The sequence below is a fragment of the Heterodontus francisci genome, chromosome 2 (genome assembly GCF_036365525.1).
Source record: "Heterodontus francisci isolate sHetFra1 chromosome 2, sHetFra1.hap1, whole genome shotgun sequence".
In the NCBI taxonomy this organism is placed as follows: domain Eukaryota; kingdom Metazoa; phylum Chordata; class Chondrichthyes; order Heterodontiformes; family Heterodontidae; genus Heterodontus; species Heterodontus francisci.
In genome coordinates this window covers 120,381,840-120,409,016 of record NC_090372.1, presented here as the reverse complement: position 1 = coordinate 120,409,016, position 27,177 = coordinate 120,381,840, and the positions used below count along the sequence as shown (strand labels likewise).

Here is a 27,177-nt window from a genome sequence, read left to right as displayed (position 1 = left end):
AGCGAGACCGAGAGAGAGAGAGGCAGCGAGACCGAGAGAGAGAGAGGCAGCGAGACCGAGAGAGAGAGAGGCAGCGAGACCGAGAGAGAGAGAGGCAGCGAGACCGAGAGAGAGAGAGGCAGCGAGACCGAGAGAGAGAGAGGCAGCGAGACCGAGAGAGAGAGAGGCAGCGAGACCGAGAGAGAGAGGCAGCGAGACCGAGAGAGAGAGAGGCAGCGAGACCGAGAGAGAGAGAGGCAGCGAGACCGAGAGAGAGAGAGGCAGCGAGACCGAGAGAGAGAGAGGCAGCGAGACCGAGAGAGAGAGAGGCAGCGAGACCGAGAGAGAGAGAGGCAGCGAGACCGAGAGAGAGAGAGGCAGCGAGACCGAGAGAGAGAGAGGCAGCGAGACCGAGAGAGAGAGAGGCAGCGAGACCGAGAGAGAGAGAGGCAGCGAGACCGAGAGAGAGAGAGGCAGCGAGACCGAGAGAGAGAGAGGCAGCGAGACCGAGAGAGAGAGAGGCAGCTGAGACCGAGAGAGAGAGAGGCAGCGAGACCGAGAGAGAGAGAGGCAGCGAGACCGAGAGAGAGAGAGGCAGCGAGACCGAGAGAGAGAGAGGCAGCGAGACCGAGAGAGAGAGAGGCAGCGAGACCGAGAGAGAGAGAGGCAGCGAGACCGAGAGAGAGAGAGGCAGCGAGACCGAGAGAGAGAGAGGCAGCGAGACCGAGAGAGAGAGAGGCAGCGAGACCGAGAGAGAGAGAGGCAGCGAGACCGAGAGAGAGAGAGGCAGCGAGACGAGAGAGAGAGAGGCAGCGAGACCGAGAGAGAGAGCGGCAGCGAGACCGAGAGAGAGAGAGGCAGCGAGACCGAGAGAGAGAGAGGCAGCGAGACCGAGAGAGAGAGAGGCAGCGAGACCGAGAGAGAGAGAGGCAGCGAGACCGAGAGAGAGAGAGGCAGCGAGACCGAGAGAGAGAGAGGCAGCGAGACGAGAGAGAGAGAGGCAGCGAGACGAGAGAGAGAGAGCGAGAGGAGACAGACGAGAGAGAGAGGAAGAGGCGAAGGAGAGAAGAGGAGGGAGAGGAGGCAGCGAGACCGAGAGAGAGAGAGGCAGCGAGACCGAGAGAGAGAGAGGCAGCGAGACCGAGAGAGAGAGAGGCAGCGAGACCGAGAGAGAGAGAGGCAGCGAGACCGAGAGAGAGAGAGGCAGCGAGACCGAGAGAGAGAGAGGCAGCGAGACAGAGAGAGAGAGGCAGCGAGACCGAGAGAGAGAGAGGCAGCGAGACCGAGAGAGAGAGAGAGAGGCAGCGAGACCGAGAGAGAAGAGAGAGGCAGCGAGACCGAGAGAGAGAGAGGCAGGGAGACCGAGAGAGAGAGAGGCAGGGAGACCGAGAGAGAGAGAGGCAGGGAGACCGAGAGAGAGAGGCAGGGAGACCGAGAGAGAGAGGCAGGGAGACCGAGAGAGAGAGGCAGGGAGACCGAGAGAGAGAGAGGCAGGACCGAGAGAGAGAGAGGCAGCGAGACCGAGAGAGAGAGGCAGCGAGACCGAGAGAGAGAGGCAGCGAGACCGAGAGAGAGAGGCAGCGAGACCGAGAGAGAGGCAGCGAGACCGAGAGGCAGCGAGACCGAGAGGCAGCGAGACCGAGAGAGAGAGAGAGGCAGCGAGACCGAGAGAGAGAGGCAGCGAGACCGAGAGAGAGAGGCAGCGAGACCGAGAGAGAGAGGCAGCGAGACCGAGAGAGAGAGGCAGCGAGACCGAGAGAGAGAGGCAGCGAGACCGAGAGAGAGAGGCAGCGAGACCGAGAGAGAGAGGCAGCGAGACCGAGAGAGAGAGGCAGCGAGACCGAGAGAGAGGCAGCGAGACCGAGAGGCAGCGAGACCGAGAGGCAGCGAGACCGAGAGAGAGAGAGAGGAGAGGCAGCGAGACCGAGAGAGAGAGAGAGGCAGCGAGACCGAGAGAGAGAGAGAGGCAGCGAGACCGAGAGAGTGAGAGGCAGCGAGACCGAGAGAGTGAGAGGCAGCGAGACCGAGAGAGTGAGAGAGACCGAGAAGCTCACAGCAACATCACAGAAGGCAGACAAACCCGGGCTGAGGAAAGGTCCAGCCAAAACAAGAAAAGGAGCCCTGCTGCAAATTCTACACTTCAACTTGGTGCAAGAGAGAACAGAAAGTGACCAACCATCTCCAGTCTGAAATCTTAACCATTAGAAATCTACACCTCAACAAGTCAAGACGACAAACAACCCAAACCAAGAAGTTAAAAAAAGGATGTCCTACTTAGAAGATTCAGGAGCTTTACCGTAAACCACGAACACCTACCACACCTTGAACTCTTACTCTTTACCTTCTATCTTCTCGAGAGTGCATTTGAGAGTGAATGAGTGCGTGAGTGGTGTTGCAAACATTTTAGGTCATGAATATTGTTGAATAAATAGTTAATCTTCTGTTTTAAACCTACAAGTAAACCTGTTACTGACTGTTTGTTTGGCAAGTAAAACACTTGGGCTAACTCATCATTTTAAACAAAAAACTATTGTGGTCAGTTGGAAGGTGAACAGTGGGAACCACCCACCCCCTTACCATCAATCTGTAACAACAAGCCTTTCTTTTTTCTCTTTTTAACATGCACATCATTTCTTGATTATATTTTTGCTCAGTAAACCTTAAAGGATCTATCTGGTGTTCAACAATCCAGCAATATAACATAATATATAAATAATTTGGATCCCATTTGCTGTTCTTAAAAACCCATCTTTTCTTGTAATAGTTCAATTATCCTGAGATTTTTGCACAACTTCCAACCCCCTGCTTTTTACTTCCCTCCCTTTTACATATTTGCTTCCTGTTACTTTTGATCTGCTTATCCAACACTGAAGCCTACTTCCAGAGTATGTAACTTTATGGTGAATGCAGGCAAGGACAACTAGGAAAGGGCACTCCTTAATGATTTACAAGTTTCACTGCAGTAATAAAGTTTGTGCAGTTGAACATTGTTGCTGAGTACCACTTACAGTGGGCTGGACATTACCAAATGAGTTGACTTCCCCATGCCAGTGTCATTTGCAGGTTGCACAGCTGCACAGACAGGTGGCGGGACTTGCTCAGTAATCTTCCGATGTGCAACCAATTAGCCTCTGGCCAGCAGGGGAAGCCAGCCAATAACAAGTGGCAGCCAGGAACTAGTGCCAGCAGGTGGTTCGACGGTGCCGTGTTTAAAGGCCAGTCTGTAGCCTTCATACAGGCTGCACTCACGGCAGAGGAGGGGGTGGATGCAGCTGACGTGACCTGTGGAGGAATGGCTGCAGTGAATGGAAGGGTGGCTCCCTGGAGGTGCTCACACTGGCAGCGAGGAACGGAGAGAGGTTCTGTTCCCGTGGATGGAGGAGAAGGCCGGCAAGCCTGACAAAGGCGGCGTGCTGGAGGTGGCTGAGCAAGTCAGTAGCTGTAGGATGGTCACATAAACATGGGTACCGTGTTGGAAGCGATTCAATGACCTTGTGAGGTCTGGCAAGGCGCACGCACGATGGCAAGATGGCAGTACTGCAGGTTTAAAATGGCGACCAGGAGACATGAGGTGAGATGGTCGACCTATGCATACTGAATGACAAAGGACCACCATGCACAGTGAGTCACATAGTTACCTCACACCAGAGGGCCATGGTCAGTCAGAGGTACTCAGTGCAATGACAAGGTGAATGGCCGCTTGCAACTGGTCTCCAAGTGGCACGATGATGGATGATGGTTGCGGGCACCAAAGTTTCTGATAAGTAATAACACTGGTGCCTCTGTGGACCTTGATGACCACAGGAAGCTCAAGATCAAGCACAAGCAGGAGGTTGTGGATAGATAAGAAGTTAACAGCACGCCTGTCTCTCCCATATGGCCAGTAGCGGATTAGGGTCGACTGACACGAAACCTGAGGAGGAGCTGCCATTTCAGCAGTATCACATCAGTCCAGTGCACCCTCCACTAGCACAGATACTCTCACATCGGTCAGCGTTGACTCAAGTTTATAACGGGTGGCACCAGAGAGTGAATATGGCACAGATGTGCAGGAGCTGGTGAGGGAGGCAGTTACAGCTCTGGTCAGTCCACATCAAAGGATTGAGGGCAGGCCCAGCAATACTCAGCTACCCGCAAATGCCAAGCCTTAGGAGTCCTCGTCAAAGTGGAAGATACTGGAATAGCAACGTGAAATGTGCAGACATCTGGCAGAGTTCCCAGAGGCTGTTCGCTCCCATGCTTGGATGATGGAGGAGACCAATGCCATGAATGGCGCCATGTCTCAGGCTGATGAGTGCTTGGCCTCCTTCATTAAGAGTGCCAACCCTCAGAGTGCCACATGCAACAGGCCACCGAGTGAATGCAGGAGTTGCACACCAGCTGCCACAGTATGGCTTCATCCTTGAGCAGTATTGAGCACTGGGTCGGTGAGATGGGCCAGAGACTTGGGCCAGAATTTTACGTTGGGCAGGAGGCACTTCTCACTGGCCAAAAAGTCGGTGGCGAGCCCGCCTCTGCCAGGCTGGAGAGCCAGGCCAGACCTTTTGCTCCACAGGCCCTTAACTGGTCTTGGAAAGGACTTCCACCTCCTTGAGGCAGGAAATCCCGCCGTATGGCGCTACCAGCCTATCAGCAGGCCAGCAGCACCACTGGAAGCGGGACTGGACCCAATCATCGGAGGCAACAGAACGGACAGCTCTGGAACTTGGGTAAGACTTTAGGGGCACGCCGGGGACAATTGGCCGGGCTCCAGCAAGGCAAGGGGGTTGGGGTGGAAGAGTGTGTTGTGCGTTGGGAGCAGTTGGCACTTCGGGGGGGGCGACCCTCCGTGCAGCACAGGGTGCCTGATCGGGGTGCCACACCCAAGCCCGCAAGAAGGCCGCACCAGGCCAGGCGGGGTTCTTGGGGCCTTTGCCGTCGGTTCCGAGAGCGAAACACCCGCGGCAGTTAATTGGCCACTAAAGGGCCTTGATTGTCCTGAGGCAGGCAGGCCATTTCTTGTCACCGCTGCCCCGCGTAAAATTGCAGTGGGGATGAGAGGGGGTCGAGAACAGCTGCCTCACCGCACCCCCAACTCAATTTTACACCCCCTCCCACCCCCAACCAGCCCGCTCATTGGGGAGCTGTAAAATTCCAGCCTTATTGCCCGGTGTTGTCCCACTCCAGGTAAGCAGGTGAGTGCAAGTGGGGCTTGAAAGGGTTGAGGAGCAGGTGCACCCAGAGGATATCCACCACGGGCATCTCATGCACCAGAGCAGGAAGGCCAACAGCCTGCCTTCCACATCAGCTACTGTCGCCATGACAGCACAATATCAGAGCAACCAGAAGCTTTTGCGTAAAGGCACCAAGTTGCTGGATGATAAGCAGTTGCTGAATGCCACTGTGTTATTACTTAGTGCACCTTAAAATTTTGTGAAATGCACGCTTAGATAGCTCTCCTGTTTATTTCTACCTCAATCAGCTGTGACCACGTTACAAACAAGACATACGAATTAGGAGCAGGACTAGGCAGCTTGGCCCCTCGAGCCTGCTCCGCCTTTCAATGAGATCATGGCTGATCTGATTGTAACCTCAACTCCACATTCCCGTCTACCCCAAATAACCTTTCACCTCCTTGCTTATCAAGAATCTATCTACCTCTGCCTTAAAAACATTTAAAGACTCTACTTCCACTGCCTTTTGAGGAAGAGAGTTCCAAAGACTCACGACTCTCAGAATAAATTTCTGCTCATCTCTGCCTTAAATGGGTGACCCCTTATTTTTAAACAGTGACCCCTAGTTCTAGATTCTCCCACAAGAGGAAACATCCTTTCTACATCCACCCTGTCAAGACCCCTCAGGATCTTACATGTTTCAATCAAGTCACCTCTTACTCTTCTAAACTCCAGCGTGTACAAGCCTAGCCTGTCCAACTTTTCCTCATAATAGAAGCCGCCCATTCCAGGTATTAGTCTAGTAAATCTTCTCTGAACTGCTTCCAAAACATTTACATCCTTCCTTAAATACGGAGTCCGATATTGTACACAGTACTCCAGAGGTGGTCTCACCAATGCCCTGTATAACTGAAGCATGTTGAGGCATTGAGATGGAGGGCATGAAACAGTGGGCGCTGAATCTAAGCGAATGGTGAGTGTAGGACTTGGAATGGCCTCATGACGGAGCCAGTGACATGGTTAGGGCATTTCGTGACAGGCCACCACAGGCAGACACCTGTCTTGCATCCGCTGGCATTACAGGAAATCTCAGGAGAATCATGTGTAGGTGAGGGAGTCCTCTGTCTCTCTTGCAAGCAATAGCTGTGGCAATCAGCACTGTAGTTGCACAGCCATTGGTCACTTGGTCTCAAAGCGCTTCCACTTCTCCTTGGAGATGGCGGCAGTGGGCTCAATGTGGTCATCCATCTCTAATGCAACTCCTCTCTGATGTGCCAGGCTGTGCAGAACGTAGCATGCCACCAAGATATGGGAGACTCTTGATAGGATGTATTGCAGGGCTCCCCCAGATCTGTCTGAGCATCAGAACTGCATTTTCAGAAGCCCAACTGTCAGATTTCCAGCATCTGCGATATTGTGCTTTTATTTACCCCAATATCAACATCCTGGGGGTCACCACTGACCAGACACTGAACTGGACCCGCCACATAAATACTGTGGCTACAAGAGGAGGTCAGAGACTGGGAATCCTACGGCGAGTAACCCACCTCCTGACTCCCCAACTCCTGTCCACCACCTACAAGGCACAAGTCAAGAATGTGATGGAATACTCTCCGATTACCTGGACGGGTGCAGTTCCAACAACACTCAAGAAGCTTGACCGCATTCAGGACAAAGCAGCCCACTTGACTGGCACCCCATCAACATTTACTCCTTTGACCACCAATGCACAGTGGCAGCAGTGTGTACCATCTACAAGATGCATTGCAGCAACTCACCAAGGCTCCTTCGACAGCACCTTCCAAACCCGCGACCTCCACAACTTAGAAGGACAAGGTCAGCAGATGCAGGGGAACACCACCACCTGCAAATTCCCCTCCAAGCCACACACCATCCTGACTTGGAACTATATTGCCGATCATTCACTGTCACTGGGTCAAAATCCTGGAACTCCCTTCCTTACAGCACTGTGGGTGTACCCACACCCCAAGGACTGCAGCGGTTCAAGAAGGCAGCTCACCACCACCTTCTCAAGGACAATTAGGAATGGGCCATAAATGCTGGCCTCGCCAGTGACGGCCACATCCCATGAACAAATAAAAATAAAATTATGGGGTTGTCTAAGTAATGGCGTCAGTTATTCATGCAGAATTTCCTTGAATTTTTGCACTTGCATAATGGCACATGGTTTAGATGCACCATTACTATGAAGCATTTTTTCAAGAAAATCTGGGCCGTTGTTTGCATCACGCTTGACATGTTAATTAGCTGAAGTCTACATTAAAATAACAAATGTATTTAACAATGCATTTACATATTGTGCATAACTTCTAGGCTGGATTTCTCTCAATCATTTCATGAAATCGTACCTATATGAAAGGGGGGCTGCCAATGTAGTCCATAAACCCAGTTCTCATGACCAGCCAGTACGGTTTCCAAAGTTACTGCATATGTCACCACTCCCCCTAAGAGGAAAGAAAAAAAGTGAGTTAACTCAAACCACTGTTAATTATTTAATTGAAGAAAACAATGATTTATTTGCCTCATATGCTATTAGTTTGCACACTTGAATCTGCATAAAATTATGAGAATAGATACAAATTATTTTTCAAGGACAAATGTAAATTGTTAGATACCTACATAATTTTTAAAAGATGTATCTAAGAGAATTTTTTCCATTTGTAAGCATGCTCCTGTTGCATGCACAATGAGTCCTGATGACGTTTTTATAAGGTACTTGTTTATACACAAGCATATATATGATTGCAAGAATTGTTTACAAAGCATTAATTGTGCTGAACCCATCAGCCACACTGGTCTCACTTAGTCTCTTAACTTCAGGAAACTATCAAACTTTAGGCCAAAGATGTATACGTGTTGAGTGACAATGGACGATCATTTTACAGTACATTGCACCCCTCAACCCTGTCCTTTATTCAGCCTGCCTGGGAAAATGGCAGACAATAGGAAAAAATATACTTTAAAAAACTTGCAGAGAAATAGTACAGAATCAGTTACAGTGAAGTAGCTGCTATAAAATACAAAATTAAACATGCAATAAACTTAATTATCCACAATAATGTTATACTGCTGACAAGTTTAAGGATTTTTGGATTCATCATGGGAAGTAGGACTTTCAATTTTAGGCACTAGGTGTCAGTAAACATTCCTAGGTCAGATACAGCAAGTAGATACAAAGCACGAGTTCCTCATCATCACCTCAACAACGTGCCTTACTAATGCGACATTCCCGTGTTCTGATCAAAAGTCAGACATGAAACGTCATCTCTGTTTCTCGCTCCACAGACGCTGCCAGACCTGCTGAGTATTTCCAGCATTTTCTGCTTTTAGATCAAATTTCCAGCATCTGCAGTATTTTGCTTTTGTATCCCACTTTCACACCGGCCATACTGTGACCAATCCAAGCAAGACTGACAACTTAGCACCAAATTTGGAGTATTATTTATTTTGCTGTAGGTCTATGAACTTGAAGAACTACGTTTTGTCCAAGTATCATTTGCAAACAATCTGAATTGCATTTTGTTGTCTAATACTGAAAGAGGCAAGTATGTCACGAAATAGAAAAACCAAATAATCATCAGATCAAAATCCATGTAATTGCTTGGCAGTATGTCAACCCTTAATACCCAGATCTCAAATTTATGAATTATTAGAAATTTCATTCCCACTGTGTAAAAACATTAAAAAAATTACTGCCATTGTTCGACTGATAGGACTGACAACTACCCCATGAAATAACGCCTGAAGACATTTACACCCTAACATCCAATTCTTTCCCTTGTTTGGTAAAAAGGACTAAGTAGTAATTGCTGAAAATCTTGATTTAAAAAAAGTCAAAAGTACTTATCTCAAGGCAAAGGACAATGCCAATCTTCCTCCACTTCATTCCCATTAGGTATTAGACAATGAGCAGAAGGCCAGTATATACAGAATTTCATTTTTGTAATATTTAAATTAAAATATATTCAGGCAGGAAAGCACCTTTTAGTACAGTTAATGTTACAAAACTTCAGAACTTATCACATGCAGGACGCTGCCTGCGTCACCTTTTTCTGGAAAAATGTTATTTTGAAATTTGCACCAACTTTTAAGACTTTGAACATGAAATACGTCTTCCTTCAATTTAATAACGCCTTCATCACAATGCTCGGAAGTAGATTCTGTCCTGATAAATATTCTCCATATGCGTATCAAGCAGTCTTGTGAGCAACTTGCTAATAAAAGGTTTCCATCTATTGGAGTACAAAACAAAAATAGTGAATAACTACTAACTAAATTTTAAAATGCTCTAAAGAAAATAAAAATGTCATTACACAATAAGAACAAAAAAATCAAAATAAATCACAATTCGCATTCTGTAATTGAAGAACAGACTGCAGGACTGTTACTTAGAATCAAAAGTCTGATTAACAACTTAAAGACGTCATTATGTTGAATGACCATTGAAATCACTTACCACATACAGCCCATTCCACTCCTCGAATCCAGTCTTCGTGGCCCATAAGTGAATGAATTTTCTGAAACTGCAACAAACTTAGTTTTCAGTATACCACTAATCAATCATCCTAGTATATTCAAATGTACAACACATGATCAATACATGGATGTCAACTATTCTAAATAAGAACACCATTCCATATGTGGGCAACATCTTATGAGGTTTTTCCTTCCTTCTGTACGAAAAATCTTTATTATGCATTTCAATCGTTAAAGAATTAATTCTCTACATCGAATTAAAACTGAAAGAGTCTGCCTTTGACATTTTGTTATACTGAACAAAAATTATTTCTATTTTAGCACTCTTGGAATGTTCTAAGATGATTTCAAGGGTCACAGAGACTGCGGCCAGGAGTGGAGCGGGGAGAGGGGGCACGGCTGGGAGCAGAGTGGTATAAAGATCAAGGCCAGGAGTGGAACAGTATCAAGAGCGAGGCCAGGAATGCAGCGGTAGCCTCTCCGTGAGTCCATGAATAGCACAGGAGGGGAAAAAAAATCACAGCGATGTCACAGCACGAGGGGAAACGTTTAATTCAGTCAACCTAGAATGCAAGCTAGATCAATTAATTATCAAAACTAAAATTAAGCCAACTTGATAAAATTCAAAAACCTTACTTTATCATATTTTATACATTGTATATTGTAAGTTTGTTAAACACTGGTTGTAATTACATCAGATGCAGGAGGATCAAGTTAAAATTAAATAAAGAGGGATACTAATATTACAGGGTTCCTATTATTTCATTAAATTAAAATCTGATATACAAAGGTAATAAGAGTTAAGTAAAACATTTAAGTTAACCTACCTTTAAAATAAAGTAACATCAACACAAGGGAAGGAGCTGATTGATGAGTACTGGTGAGTGATTACTTAAGTCTTAAGTTTATTTCTCTTCATTTAGTTAGTAATTTAATAAACAGAGGTATGGCAGAGCACTTCAGTCATACAGAATGGGCAACCTGTGCCATGTGGGAACTACAGGACACTTCTCGTGTTCTGGACAATCACATGTGCAGAAAATGTGATCAGCTGGAGGAGCTTGAGCTTTGGATTTCAGATCCTGAACAGCAGCTGGCATTACTGCAGTGTATCCGCGAGGCTGACAGACACAGATATCACATTTCTAGCGGTGGTCACCCTAAGAGTGAACAGGCAAAGAGGGAAAGGGTGACTGCCAGACAGTCAAGGCAGACTAGGTAGGTTGCATTGGAGTCCCAAGAGTGCATGTCGCTCACCAACCTGGTGAGAGTGATGGTTCCTCTGGGGTGTGGAGCCAGAGCCAAGTCCACTGTGCGCAGGAAGGGAGGGGTATGGGGGAGGAAGTTTGAGAAAGCATTCGTGATAAGGAATTCTATAGTCCAGGTAACAGACAGACTTTTCTGCAGCTGCAGACCTGAATCGAAGAAGCTATCAGGCCTCCCTGTTGCTAGGGTCCAGGCTGTCACTGAGTGGCTGCAGAGCACTCAGAGGGGAGGGTGAACAGTCAGAAGTTGTGATCCATATCATTACCAACGATATTGGTAGAAAAAGGGATGATGTCCTGCAGGCAGAGATCAGGGAGCCAGGAAAGAGATAAATAAGCAGTACCTCAAAGGTAGTAATCTCCATTTTACTCCCAGTGCCACAAGCTAGTGAGTGTAGAAATAGGAGGCTGTAGCATATGACTGCGTGGCTGGAGAGATGCTGCATGAGGGTGGGCTTTAGATTTTTGCGACAATGGGACTGTTTCTGGGGGAGGTGGGGGCTGTACAGGCCAGATTGGTTGCAGCTCAGTAAAGTCGGGACCTATATCCTCATGGGGCAATTTGCAAGTGATGCGGGAGAGGGTTTAAACAAATTTGGCAGGATGATGGAAATCAAGATGTAGCATTAGAAAGGAGCAACAAGGTGCACAAAGGATTGAGACAGACAGACAGCACTAGAATGAAAAATAGTAAGGTATTTGGACAAAGAGGAAGTAGGATCTAATTCAGATTTACATTGCAAGTATGTAAATGCACAAAGCAGGGTAAATAAAGTTGATGAGCTGCAGGCCCAGATAGCTCAATGGAAATACAATGTCATAACAATAACGCAGACCTGGCTCAGAAAAGAGTAGGGCTGGGTATTAAAATCACTGGATATGAGGTGTTCAGGAAAAATAAGGAAGGACAGAAAGGAGGATGGGTGGCAGTATAGATTAAGGAGAATATTACAGTGCTGAAGAGAGATGTTATTCTGGAGGGGTCAAGGACATAATCTATTTGGTTACAGTGAAAACAAACAGCAGCAGTGCTATTATACTACTGAGTGTATTCTATAGGCCACCAACTTGTGGCAAGATATAGAGGAGCAAATTTGCAGGGAAATTACAAAGAGATGCAAGAACTATGGAGCAGTGAAGATGGGGGGGACTTCAATTATCCTAATATACACTGGGATAAGTAATTGTGTAAAGGACAGAGATGGCGAAAGAGTTTCTCAAGTGATTTCAAGAGAATTTTCTCGAGTCGTACATTTCTGACCAACAAGGAAGGAGGCATTGCTGGATCTGGTTCTAGAGAATGAGGTAGGCCAATTGGATCAAATGTCACTGCAGCAACATTTCGGGAACATTCATCATTGTATCATAAGGTTTAGATTAGCTATGAAAAAGGATAAGGAGCAATCTAGAGTAAAAACACTTAATTGGAGGAGGGACGATTTCAGTGGGATGAGGACGGATCCGTCCTGGGTAAAATGGAATTCAAGATTGGCAGGCAAAACTGCAATGGAACAATAGGCTGCCATTAAAGAGGAGATGGTTTGGATATAGTCAAGGTACATTCCCATGAGAAGAAAAAACAAATCCAGAGCTCCCTGGATGGCGAAGAAGATAGAAAGTAAGATGAAGCAGAAAAAGGGGACTATGATGGATCAAAAACAAAAAGTGCTGGAAATACTCAGCCGGTCTGGCAGCATCTGTGGAGAGAGAAGCAAAGTTAACATTTCAGGTCTGTGACCTTTCATCATGATGGATGGCAGGTTGATAATACAATGGAGAACTAGGCTGAATATAGGAAGTTCGCAGGGGAAGTGAAAATGAGAACAGACTGGCAACTAACATAAAAGGGAATTCTAAAGTCTCGAACAGGCATATAAATAGCCAATTCAGTATCAAAAAGGAAGCAGAGAGCATGGCTGAGGTGCTAAATGAGCACTTCGCAGCTCTCTTTACTAAGGAAGATGAAGAAGGTGGTAGTTGAGATACTGGATGGGCTAAAAATCAATCAAGAGGAGGTATTTGAAAGGCTGGCTGTACCTAAAGTTGATAAGTCACCAGGACCAGATGGGACACATCCGAGGATGCTAAGTTAAGTAAAGATGGAAACTGCGGAGGTACAAGCCATAATCTTCCTATCTTCCTTAGGGTGGTTCCAGAAGACTGGAGTACTGCAAATGTTACACCCTAGTTTAGAAAAGCATGTTAGGATTAACCCAGCAACTGCAGGTCAGTCATTATAGCCTCAGTGGTGATGAAGCTTTTAGAAACGATAATCCGGGACAAAATTAACAGTCACTTGGACAATGTGGATTAATTAAGAAAAGCCAGCACCGATTTGTTAAATCGAGTTTAACTAATTTGAGTATTCTGATGAGCTAACAGCGAGGGCTGATGAGGGTAATGCGGTTGATGTGGTGTTCATGAATTTCCAAAAGGCATTTCGATAAAGTGCCACATAAAAGACGTGTCAACTAAGTTGAAGTTCATGGAATAAATGTGGCAGTGGTAGCATGGATAAAAGGTTGGCTAAGTGACAGAACAGAGAGCAGTGGTTAACAGTTGTTTTTGAACTGGAGGAAGGTACACAGTGGTGTACCCCAGGGGTTGGTACTCAGATCACTGCTGTTTGTGATGTATATTAATGACTTAGACTTCGGTATACAGGGCACAGTTTCAAAATTTGCAGATGACACTAAACTTGGAATTATAGTGAACTGTGAGGAGGATAGCGAAGGATTTCAAGAGGACATAGGTTGATGGAATGGGCGGACACGTGGCAGATGCAATTTAACACCGAGAATTGTGAAGTGATACATTTTGGTAGGACGAATGAGGACAGGTGATAAGAAATAAAGGGTACAATTCTGAAGGGAATGCAGGAACTGAGAGACCTGGGGGTATATGCGCACAAATCATTGAAGGTGGCAGAGCAGGTTGAGAAAGCAGTTAAAAAGGCACAGGGGATCCTGGACTTTATGAATAGAGGCATAGAGTGCATAAGGAAGAAAGTCATAATGAATCTTTGCACAACACTGGTTTGACCTCAACTGAAGTATTGTGTCAATTCTGGGTGCTGCACTTTAGGAAGGATGTGAAGGCTTTAGCAAGGGTGCAGAAAAGATTTCTGAGAATGGTTCCAGGGATGAAGATCTTCAATTAATGTGGATAGATTGAAGCTGGGGGTTTTCTCCTTAGGGAAGAGAAGGTTGAGTAGAGATCTGACAGAGGTGTTCAAAATCATGAGGAGTCTAATCAGATAGAGGAGGAGAGAGGAACAGAGTGTTTCTGAGGAACTGAAAGTGAAAAACTGTTCCCATTGGCAGGAGGATCGAGAACCAGAGGGCACAGATTTCAAGTGATTGGCAAAAGAACCAACGGCGACATGAAGAAGAACTTTTTTTTAAAATGCAGTGCCTGAAAGGGTGGTGGAGGCAAATTCAATCATGGCTTTCAAAGGGAATTGGATAAGCACCTGAAGGGAAAAAAAACTGTAGGCCACGGGGATAGGGATGGGTAGTGGGACTAGCTAAATTGCTCTTGCAGACAGCCAGCATGGACAGAGTTGGCTGAATGGTCTCCTTCAGCATTCCTTTCTTTTAACATTTTTTGTAGTCGAGCAAATGTGAGAAAGGGAAAACTTCATCTTATTTCCCTCTCTCTACACACACATTAGAGAGAGAGTTTGGAAATACAAAGGAAGAGAAGTCTTGGAAACAGGATAAGCGCATACTGTCCTATAAACAAAACCTGTAGCATAGAGACAAAGGCTGAAAAGATTATAAGTTGGTATATGCCTAAAGTTGCAGCTTCAGCTAAATGTGCTATGTATATATGTATTTCGTAAGCAGAGGCCAATTTGAATTATGGTATAAGAAGTGAACCAGGTCCCCTTTAACTCAAGAGCATGGCTGGAAACATTTGCATTCTAAGAGACAGTTGCCTGGAGAAGACATTGGAACTGCTCCCTGATTCAATTAACCAAATGGATTTTAATCACAAGACCTTGACTGTGCGAAAGCCAGCATTCCAGCCCCCTACTGAGGATGTCTACTAAGATTGAAATAATCCACAAAACCTCGCCAGGCAGGTTGCTTAATAAAAAAGCTAGTCACATGACTGGCCTGCTAGCACAGGTTTGGTTTGAATTGTGTTCACAGAACAGTTTGAGGTCGGACTACAACTGAACTTGAAGAGGCAGCATCGCCCTCTCGTTCTCTCACGAAAAGCAGAGACTGCAACTGGATTTCAAGAAGACAGAAAACCATCGAAACAAGTTGGGCCCCAACGAGATGGCGAGATTGAACTGCAATCCAAGACTTTACATCAAACTCAAAAGGCAGTAAATGAACTCCAGCTATTGCTTCAAACCTTTCCCCTTGATTCTTTCTCCTTTTCCGTCTCTATCTGCCTGTGTGTTTATCGCGTAAGCATGCTAGCGTGGCCACATCGCGTATTTTTAGTAGTTTAAACCAAATTAGAGCTTACACCTTTCTTGTTTAAATGTAAGAAAACCTATCTGGTTGATTTCTTTGTCATTACAATTGGAGAGCAGTGAACAAGGATTCACTGAGGGGAAGCTAAAAACAGTGTTTTAAAAAATTAAACCCGGTTACGGGCAAACCAGGAAAAGGCTGAGAGGGAACCCCTAGACCCCTTTCTCGCCTGGTCGGCACAGTATGTCATTTAATATAAATGGACAACCAAATCAGTAACTGCAATTAAAATTATTTAAAAAAACACTCATGCATGATTCGTAAAGTTGTCACTAGACTAACAACCCTTTGTCGCAATGATAACCACAAAACAGGCACCCTGTCTCAACAGGTCAGGTGGAGCACAGGTTTAAGGATAAAGCTCCCACGACACTGCTCAACAATATACCTTAAAACCAGCCAATTGTGATATTTCCATTTCTCTAGCCAACAACCCTTAATGCTATTTAGTGTGAAATCGAGACAAAATCTGGGCAGTTCTATGCTGAAAACTGGTATCCTCTGGTAAGTGGGTTGAGAGCACCCAAAAGCTTTGTTGGCAGAGAGAGGAGATAGGTAGTTCTTTTAGCCTGGGAGGATTTCAATCTTGAGCGTAAAGCATGAAAGGAAAAATGCCGACATTCAATATTCTTAAGGTGGTAGAGAAACATGGTTAAAAATGTCCTGACAGCACAAGTACACTCATTTCACAAGTAACAGGAAGTTCCAGTCCATGTGAAGTGACCAATTCAGGACAATCACCATGCCCACAATGTGAAGCAGATCGAAATGTGCTCAGGATACAATAGGGAAGGGAGAGAAACTGAACAAGGAAAGGAATGGATCAGAGTTCATCTCAAAAGCACTAAAGCTCCAATCACAGAACAAAGGAAGCTCTTTGTATTTCAAATATACTCAGTTCCAAAAGCTACACAACAAATGTACCATAAGCTCTCAAAAACACTGAAGTTGCAGACTGAACAGCAAGATCACTAATTGTTCATTTACAAGTGAAAAATCAACTCAAAAAGGTAAGTGCTCAGATTACAAAATAAAAACAATGAAATTTACTATTAAAAGAACTATGTCCATAAACACAAATTTCTTAAATTATGTCAACTTACTTGCTCTCCTTCTCGGACAAATAAATAAATTTTGCTGTCATCGCCACCACAAGCCAGAATCACAGCTAGAATCAGAAAATTTATCAGTGAGGTGAACAGAATTATACAGTGCACAACAAATGCAGTATAATCCTTTTGGAAATTTAATGATAGATACTAACAAAAGAAAGCCATTTAGCATAATTAATCTTAATAGAAACTTAACTGACCTTTTAACCTGTTATTTTTACTGCTGCTTTATGTACAACGCGATCTATGCCTTTACATATACAAACATAAATTTTCCTTCTTTCGGAGGGAGAATTTACATATTTCAAAAAATATAAATTTCAAACTAAAATATGTCTATTTCAAAATGGCAAGTCAAATCAAGCTACCATTCACTTCAGTCAGGGATTTATGCCCTCTCATTAATAATATAATGTGTGGCTACCAGCCCACAAGTAATTGAAACCAATGGACAACTGAAACGTGATACCCAAACTGTAGTAATGACCACAAGTCTCCCAACGGCTCATACTTCCCTGTCCACATACTTCTTCCTGTGCAATGATTTTTTAGTAATATTTTTAGATCAATACTGATATTGTTAAATTGCTATGCAATCATTTACAATAGAAATTCCCACACAATGTCACTACAAGCCAGTCATGCTGCAAACCAGCTTCACATCCTTGGGTGGTGATGTGCACGAATTGCTCAGGCCCACCCAACATTTTGTTTTGTTTCTTTTATGCAAGAATTTGTCCATTTACCTGGCTGACAATTGTTTAAGCTAAAAAATGCTTTCAATTTCTCTTTTTCGCTGTATTTCTCCTGCCCTTCCCCCACTAGTTGAATGCCTCCTGGCCCCATACCAATCAACTCACCACCACCATTCCTACATATCCAGCCTGATTCTCACTCTCATCCTCCCCCACTCCATCATGACAATTTATTAAGCCAGTGTCTGCTGCCCACTATTTCTCATCCAGCCCTGCCTGTTCTCGTGTCCATCACTCTCAGGCTTCCTGTCCGAAAATCATTAATGGCACAAGAGGTCATTCGGCTCATTGCATTCATGCCATGTCTCCACAGAGCTGTTCAGTCAGCCCCACTCCCCCGCTCGATCAAGTAGCCATCCAATTTCCTTTTGAAGTCATTGATCGTCTCTGCTTGCACCAGCCCCGTGGGCAGCAAGTTCCAGGTCATTACCACCCACTGCGTAAAACATGTCTTCCTTATATTCCCCCTGCATCTCTTGCCCAAAACCTTCAAACTGTGTCACCCAGTCCTTGTACCATTAGTTAATGGGAAGAGTTTTTCCTTGTCTAACTTATCTAAGCCTGTCAGAATCTTGTACTTTTCTATTAAATCTCCCCTCAATCTCCTTTGTTCTAAACAGAACCCCAGCTTTTCCAACCTAACCTTGTAACTAAAATCCCCCATCCCTGGACCCATTCCAGTAAAACTCCTCTGCACATTCTCAAGGACCCTCACATCTTTACTGAAGTGTGATCAGAAATGGATGCAATACTCCAGTTGGGGTCTAACCAGAGCTTTATAAAGATTCAGCATAACTTCCCTGCTTTTGTATTCAATGCCTCTGCTGATGAAGCCCAAGATTCCTTATGCTTTATTAACCACTCTCTCAATATGTCCTGCCACCTTCAAAGATCGATGCACATGCAACCCCAGGTCCCTCTGTTCCTAAACACTTTCCAGAATTGCACCATTAAGTCTATATTTCCTCTCCCTATTCCTTCTGCCAAAATGCATTACCTCACACTTGTCAGTATTAAATTATATCTGCCAGCTGCCTTCCCATTCTGCCAGCCTATCTATGTTCTGTACAGACGGTTCACATCATCCTCCCTGTTTGCCACTCCTACAAGTTTGGAGTTATTAGCAAATTTCGAAATGCTACTCTGTATTCCAAGATTGATTTTATATATAGATATATTTATTGATTTATTCATTTATATATCGCAGAAAAAGCAGTGGTCCCAACACTGACCTTCGGGAAACACCATTGTCTATCATCATAGAGTCTGAAAAACAACCATTTACTACGACTTGCTGTTTTCTGTCTTTAAGCCAATTTTTTAATCCAATTGGACACTGACCCTCCAATTCCATCAGCCTCAATTTTGTTAATCAGCCTTTTATATAATACTTTATCAAATGCTTTCTTAAACTCCATATAAACAACATCCACCGCATATCCCTCATCAAATTTCTCTGCTACCTCATCAAAAAATTCAAATAGATTAGTCAAGATGATCTTCCTTTTACAAATCCATGCTGGCTATCCGTAATGAACTCAAACCTCTCCAAGTATTTGTTGATTTTGTCCCTGATGATTGTTTCTAAAACCTTACCCACCATTGATGTTAAACTAACTAGACCATAGTTGCTCGGACTGTCCTTACACCCTTTCTTGAATAAGGGTGTTACATTTGCCACTCTCCAATCCTCTGCCACCTGCTCCGCATCCAGAGAAGATTGGAAGATTATGACAAGCCCTTCTGCTATCTCCACCCCCGCTTCCTTTAGCAACATGGGAGGCAAGACATCCGGACCAGGTGACTTATCTAGCCCAAACATAACCAACCTTTTTAGTACCTCCCCACCTCTCAATTTTTACCCTATCCATTGCCTCTACACTCTCTGCTTCTACTGATATTTTGTCAGATTCCACTTCCTTAGTGAGCACTGATACAGAGTGCTCATTAAGTATATTAGCCTTGCCCTGCACCTTAAAGCATATATTATCCTCTTGGTTCCTAACAGACCCCACTCCACCTCTTACTACCCACTTACTATTTACATGCCGGTAGAAGATTTTTGAGTGAACTTTATGTTGACTGCCATTCTTTTCTCATATTCTCTCTTTGCAAGTCTAATTTTCCTCTGCACCACCCCTCTCAACTTATTGTGTAGGGCATGGTTCTTACTTGAAGAATTTACCTGACGTGCATTCGTATACCCTCTTTTTTTTGTTTCACAATAATCTCTACTTCCCTCGTCATCCAAGGAGCACTGCTATTGGTTCCTTCCCTTTTTCCTTCATTGGAATGTACCTAGCCTGTACCTGAAGCATATCTTCCTTAAAGATAACCCATTGTTCTGATACCGCTCTTCCTGTCAGGCTTTGGTTCCATTCTACCCTGGCTAGATCCCTTCTCATTGTATTGAAATTAGCCCTCTTCCAATCTAGATGCTCTACACTATTTTGTTCCTGATTTTCTCTATTGAGTCTAAACCTTATATGATGGTCACTCTTACCCAAGTGCTCCACGACAGACACCTGTTCCGCTTGGCCAACCTCATTACCCAGCACCAGATCCAGCAATGTATTTCCACCAATAAACTGTCACTTCATTTCTCAAACTGCAAGAACTGTTTATAATATGGACATCCATACACTTTTGGAACTGAAGTATCATGGTACCAGTAAATATAACATATGAGGCATATTGACAATGTCAGATTCTGAGGGGAGACAGGGAAATGTTGGGCAGAGCATATCCCTTGACAATTCTGCAGTTATGGCAGCTCCACAGGTAACTGACCAAAAATAGTTTTATTACCCACAGTCTGGGGAACAGCGAGAACACTCACAGCACCTGCTCTTCAATTTTTAAAACCACATTCTCTTACTATCTCCTTTTTTCTCGCCCCAGCTTTGCCTTTAGTTTTTAGTGAGTAAATTCTCTTTTTTTTTCCACAACTGTCAAATTTTAAATACCCAATTCATCTCTATTTTTCACAACCTATTCAAATATCCCTTTTTTGTCAAAAATCAGAGAAGGGTGGTGGAAAGTCATATTTTGCTCATCATCTCATTTTAAGTAACTTAATTCCCCTCTATTTTACCATTTTATTTTTTAAGCCCAATTGCAGCACTTTTTTCTTCACCCACCCTTCCTCTTAAAAATCCTACTGTGCTCAGTTAAACTCTTAATTGTATTTCGCATAATGTAATTTTTTTAACAACCTTCTACGTAAAACCCATATTCCTTTAAAATTTATCCCCCAACGCACCAGAAGCAACGCCATGGGGAATTTACTGGCAATCTATGGAAGATCTATAAAATACCAATTTGTCAGCACTTACCATCACTGCCTGGCAATCGGGCTAACGCAACATCCATCATGAAACCATTTTCGAATGACAAGGTTTGTAGACATTCACCTAGTCATAAACAAATAATGTAATTTAGTTTTGTATTTTGTGAATTGAAATACTTCTAACAAGAGGAACACAAAATAAATGCCATACAAACATGTAAAGACAGTCACCAAATTAAATGAACGGTGCAGGTAATCATTTACAAATTATTGTAATACATTAATAATTCTCTGAACTCCCTAAGCTTACAAAAACAGAACAGATGGGAATGAGGACACTATTTCACTCTGCCGGAATCACTATCCAGCTACTAAATCTACCTTAAAAAATAAATTCACAACTATCACAACCACCTCAATATTCTAGTGGGTGTCTAACTGGACACAAGTGTGTTAATAAGAAGCAAGTCTCACTTCAGGAATCTCAGTAGTGATGGAATAAAATGAAAGTGTTGCAACACAGCACACTACATGGTTTCTCAGAGTAATCTGTTCTAAAAGACACCTTCACATATCATGACCATACCTCAGAAAAATGCATCATTTTTGCACTGTCCATTTTCTGCCTCTTATGTTCCTCCAAGAGTTTCAATTTTGGAAGTTGGCTATAATCTGTATTCAAAATTTGGACCAGTCTAAAATTTGAAATTTAGATTTCCGGCAAAATGCTATCAGTAATGAGATTAAAAGGCACTTGCAAAACTGTCACATGGTGAGTATTCATCTCAGTTACGTTATTGAGCTGCTTAGCAGAGATCACAGCAGGCATGGGAGAAATATAATTTATTTTTTCAAATTTAAAAACCATTGTTGCATGCTATGTGGCTGCAGTAGCCCCAACTGAGCCAGGGAAGAGGGTGAAACGGTGACTCCACTGCAGGGTTGGATGCGCCAACCCAGTTTTCCGAATTCAGGTCGGAATATTGGATCTCTTTTGGTTCCACAGCAGGTGGAATTACTTGTTGAGGTGAGGAGGCAGTACCAAGCCTGGTCGGTGCAACAGCAGTAAAATGGAAGAAAGGTTTCCAGTTGATAAATCCGTGGCCCCGCCATCTTGAATGCACCATTTGGCTAGCCAGGGGTAAGGTGCACCCAATGATACTGGAACTAAACCAGTATGATGAAGTTCTCAAGTGCAGACTGCATTCCATACAGTTGACCTGTTGAATGGACTGTTTGGTGCTATGATTTCGAATTCAAAGCTGGTGTTTTTTCTTCCTGGGTCAGTCATTTACTGAAAATGCAACTGAAAAGTCCAGAGTTCTGGAAAACTGGGTGCTACCCTGCTGAAACACAGTCTTACGATCGGAGGTGTGAGCAGAGACATGTGACTGGAGCTCAGGTTTCAGTTTGGGAGAATACGCTGCGGTGAGTGGAAGCAAAAACAGTCAGCTGTTATGTTGAGAGAGACAAGCTGGGAGCTGACCATTGGCGAATACAATTTACGGCAGCTGTCCTCAGTGACTTAAAAAATTGTCAGTGGAACCACGCCATCAGGACGGTTGTGGGCAAGGCCGAGGATGTTTGAGAGGTGACAAGGCAGAACCGATAAAGGGAAGATTACGTCGCTCACTATTGACTGGACATCATTGGTTCTGTATTTGCATCCTGAAGGACAGGACTTGGAGCATTACCTGAGGAGGTTCTTGATTTTGATGTACTTTAGGATTTTCAGCGCCATCTTGCTGATAGGACTGCTCAGAGGATTCATAAGGACTATCTTTGTTGCAGCTGATAATTAACATGTAACCTTTAAGATATACATGTCAACCACGATTTAACTGTCAGTTCATGTTTAATTTGTGTTGGTTTGGTTTGAATGTTAAAGTAATGTTATGATCCTGTTGTTTTTTGGGGGGAAATATGCTGTATGTCTTTAAGACAGCCAGCTTCAGAAGGTACATCTTGGTTGCCTTGGATACAACCATACAGAGAGGGAGAACAAGCCAGCCTCAGACGTTAGCAAGTAAAGTGCATCTCGGTTGCCCCGAATACAGCCAGAGACCAAGAACAAAATATACAATGTTGCGACTGACTTTTGAAACTAGCTGAAAAACTGGCTTTTGAGATGCCTTCTTGAATCGCTGCAGTCCATGTGGAGTAGGTACACCCACAATGCTGTTCGGAAGGGAGTTCCAGGATTTTGACCCTGTGACAGGGAAGGAACAGCAATATAGTTCCGTGTCATGATGGTGTCTGGCTTGGAGGGGAACTTACAGGTGGTAGTGTTCCCATGCATCTGCTGCCAGTGTCCTTCTAGGTGGTGGAGGTCACGGGTTTGCAAGGTGCTGTCTAAGGAGCCTTGATGCGTTGCTGCAGTGCACCTTGTAGATGGTGCATACTGCTGCCACTATGCATTGGTGTTGGAGGGAGTGAATGTTTGTGGATGGGGTGCCAATCAAGCGGGCTTTGTCCTGGATGGCATCGAGCTTCGAGTGCTGTTGGAACTGCACCCATCCAGACAAGTGAAGAGTATTCCATTACACTCCTGACTTGTGCCTTGTAGGTGGTGAACAGGCTTTGGGGAGTCAGGAGGTGAGATACTCACCACAGAATTCCAAGCCTTTGACCTGCTCTTGTAGCCACGGTATTTATATGGCTGTTTCAGTTCAGTTTCTGGTCAATTGTAATGCCCAGGATGTTGATAGTGGGGGATTCAGCAATTGTAATGCCATTGAACGTCATGGGGAGATGGTTAGATTCTCTTGTTGAAGATGGTCATTGCCTGGCACCTGTGTGGCACGAATGTTACTTGTCACTTATCAACCCAAGCCTGGATATTACCCAGGTTTTACTACATTCCTACATGGACTGCTTCAGTACCTGAGGAGTTACAAATGGCGCTGAACAATGTGCAGTCAGTGAACATTTCCACTTCTGACCTTATGATTGAAGGAAGGTCATTGATGAAGCAGCTGAAGATGGTTGGGTCTAGGACACTACCCTGAGGAACTCCTGCAGTGATATCCTGCAGCTGAGATGATCGACCTCCAACAATCATAACCATCTTCCTTTGTGCTAGGTATAACTCCAAACAGCGGAGTGTTTTCCCCGATTCCCAATGACTTCAGTTTTGCTAGGGCTCCTTGATACCATACTTGGTCAAATACTGCCTTGATGTCAAGAGCCTCTCACCTCACCTCTTGAGTTCAGCTCTTTTGTCCATGTTTGAACCAAGGCTGTAATGAAGTCAGCAGCTGAGTGGCCCTGGCGGAACCCAAACTGAACATCACTGAGCAGGTTATTGCTAAGCAAGTGCCGCTTGATAGCACTGTCGATGACGCCTTCCATACTGATGATCGAGTATAGACTGATAGGGTGGTAATTGGCCGGGTTGGACTTGTCCTGCTTTTTGTGTACAGGACATACCTGGGCAATTTTCCACATTGCAGGGTAGATGCCAGTGTTGTAGCTGTACTGGAACAGCTTGGCTAGGGGTGCAGCAAGTTCTGGAGCACAGGTCTACTATACTATTAACGGAATGTTGTCAGGGCCCATAGCCTTTGCAGTATCCAGTGCCTTCAGTCGTTTCTTGATATCACGCGGAATGAATCGAATTGGCTGAAGACTGGCAGACAACTGAATGCTGGGGACTTCAGGAGAAGGCAGCGGTGGATCATCCACTCAGAACATCCGGCTGAAGACTGTTGCAAATATTTCAGCCTTATCTTTTGCAGTGATGTGCTGGGCTCCCCATCATTGAGGACTGGGGTATTTGTGGAGCCACCTGGTCCTGTTAGTTGTTTAATTGTCCACCGCCATTCACGACTGGATGTGGAAGGACTGCCAAGCTTAGATCTGATCCGTTGGTTGTGGGATCGCTTAGCTCAGTCTATCGCATGCTGTTTACACTGTTTGGCACACAAGTAGTCCTGGGCTGTAGCTTCATCAGGTTGACACTTCATTTTGAGGCATGCTTGGAGCTGCTCCTGGCATACTCTCCTGCACTCTTCATTGAACCAGGGTTGACCCCCCCAAGCTTGAAGGTAATGGTAGAGTAGGGGGTATGCCGGGCCATGAGGTTACAGATTGCGGCTGAGTACAATTCTGCTGCTGCTGATGGCCCAAGGCGCCTTATAGATGCACAGTTTTGCATTGCTAGATCTGTTTGAAATTTATCCTTTTTTGCGTGGTGGTAGCGTCACACAACACGATGGAGAGTATCCTCAATGTGAAGATGGGACTTTGTCTCCACAAGGACTGTGCGGTGGTCACTCCTACCAATACAGTCATGGACAGATGCATCTGCAGCAGGCAGACTGGTGAGGATGAGGTCAACTGAGTTTTTCCCTCTTCTTGTTTCCCTCACTAGCTGCCGCAGACCCAGTCTAGCAGCCATGTCCTTTTGAACTCAGCCAGTTTGGTCAGCAGTGGTGCTACCGAGCCACTCTTGGTGATGGGCATCGAAGTCCCCCACCCACAGTACAGTCAGTGCCCTTGCCACCCTCACTGCTTCCTCCAGTTGGTGTTCAACTTGGAAGAGTACTGATTCATCAGCTAAGTTGGTGGGGGGCAGCGGAAGGAGGTGGGGGAACAGGAAACAGTAGGTGGTAATCAGCAGGAGCTTTCCTTGCCCATGTTTGACCTGTTGCCATGAGACGTCATGGAGTCTGGAGTCTATGTTGAGAACTCCCTCGGAAGCTTCCTCCCAACTGTATACCACTGTGCCGCCACCTCTGGTGGGTCTGCCCTGACGGTGGGCCAGGACATACCCAGGGATGGTGATGGTGGTGTCTGGGACTTTGTCTGTAAGGTATGATTTGTTAAGTATGACTATGTCAGACTGTTGCTTGACTAGTCTGTGGGACAGCTCTCCCAACTTTGGCACAAACCCCCAGATGTTAGTAAGGAGGACTTTGCAGGGTCGACAGGGATGTGCTTGCCATTGTCGTTTCCGGTGCCTAGGTCGATGCCGGGTGGTCCGTCCGGTTTCATGCCTTATTGACTTTGTAGCAGTCAGATACAACTGAGTGGCTTGCTAGGCCATTTCAGAGCGCTTTTAAGAGTCAACCACATTGCTGTGGGTCTGGAGTGACATGTAGGCCAGACAAGGTAAGGACAGCAGATTTTCTTCCCTAAAGGGCATTAGTGAACCTGATGGGTTTTTATGACAATCGGCAATGGTTTCATGGCCATCATTAGACTAGCTTTTAATTCCAGATTTATTAATTGAATTCAAATTCCACCTTCTGACGTGGTGGGATTCACACCCATGTCCCCAGAACAATACCCTGGGTCTCTGGGTTACTAGTCCAGTGACATTACCACTACGCCACCTCCACGAGTGAGCCCGAGTTCTCCTCGACACATTGACCAAATGACCAGAGCTCCAGATAGGGGTTTCAGCAATCTCTGTGCTGCGATCAGATCTGCTGGCAAAACAGATCAATGGGTACAGTCAGACAGTGCCCCATGGCAGGAGCTTGCATGGAACAGGAACAAGCAGTGGTATTGCCTCTAAAGGTGACATCCTTCCTCAATGACAATAAATGTGCCAGCAAGCAGGAAAAGCTTGTTGACCCAGAGTGGGTCAAGGACCTCATCAATCCCAAGAACATCTCAGAGATACTGAGCAGCCATCCATCTCAAAAATGCCTGCCACTGGGCGAGAAGATAAAATCAGCACTCAGTTCGATTACAAAGCATAACATCAATATATTGTGACTAACAATAGACGCACAGATCACATTTAGGACAATAAAATCTGTTCACACTAAAGTTGTGTTGTGTCCAGAGACTGTTCTTGTTATGGCATTGGAAAGCCTATCATCTGGTGACAAAGATCACAACTTTAGCAGCTCAGTAGGAGGCGAGGCATATTTATGAGGGCATGCTGAATGTGGCTGACTTATTAGGAGAAGGTCACCTCAATGGCAACCTGTTGATCAGCTGTCAGCTACATGTTCAGGCTTCTCCACTGTTCATTGCCTTTTTCACCCAGATGCTCCACATTGGTACCTCACTGGAGGACAATACTGTTGAACATGCAGCTGATGCAAGAGACTTTGACTATTTTATCAGAGTCCCCTGCCGAGACAACTGAACCTCTGCTTTCTACCTATTCTGCATTTGATCATGAATCTGATAGATGCATGTATATGCATCCATCTGTCTTCAGCACATTAGGCGGCTGTCAGGAACCAAAGCTGCAGAGGACAGGATTAGTCGCCTTGGAATAAATACTGCATTGAGCAAATTTTTGAGTCAGATAATGAGCACAGAGTGGGTTGTCTTAAAGCACTGGTGTTTAGGATGTGGCATTCATCTGTACAAGTGGTCATAAACAAATTGCAACTGAAGGAATGAAAGCCCTTACATTTCACAAATGCACAGGTTTTTTCATGTCGGATCATAGACAGCCATATGCAATCAAAGACACATTGGTCTTTGGAAAATCCTGTGCATTTAAAAAAATGAAATTATTGGTTATCCACAGGGAAGCTAATAAAATTGCCAGCTATAGTATCAGTCATTTACATGAAATACCTGCGTGCAGAGAACGACTGATGTACCCTGCAGCAGTCTGGAATGAACTTTTGGCATAAAAGTGGTGGAAAGAAGTGACCCTGACATC

At 44.9% G+C, this 27,177-nt stretch overlaps 1 protein-coding gene across 1 annotated transcript in view; it reads right to left on the bottom strand.

Moving 5' to 3' along the window:
• The window catches only part of elp2 (elongator acetyltransferase complex subunit 2), a 201,570-nt gene that overhangs the window by 162,223 nt on the left and 12,170 nt on the right, over nt 1-27,177 (bottom strand). The window contains exons 5-9 of the mRNA XM_068010006.1: nt 20,590-20,667; nt 16,491-16,555; nt 9,610-9,676; nt 9,239-9,385; nt 7,502-7,597 (exon numbers count right to left, since the gene is read on the bottom strand). Of these exons, the coding sequence (XP_067866107.1) occupies nt 7,502-7,597; nt 9,239-9,385; nt 9,610-9,676; nt 16,491-16,555; nt 20,590-20,667 (453 nt within the window). The remainder of the gene's footprint in view (nt 1-7,501; nt 7,598-9,238; nt 9,386-9,609; nt 9,677-16,490; nt 16,556-20,589; nt 20,668-27,177) is intronic.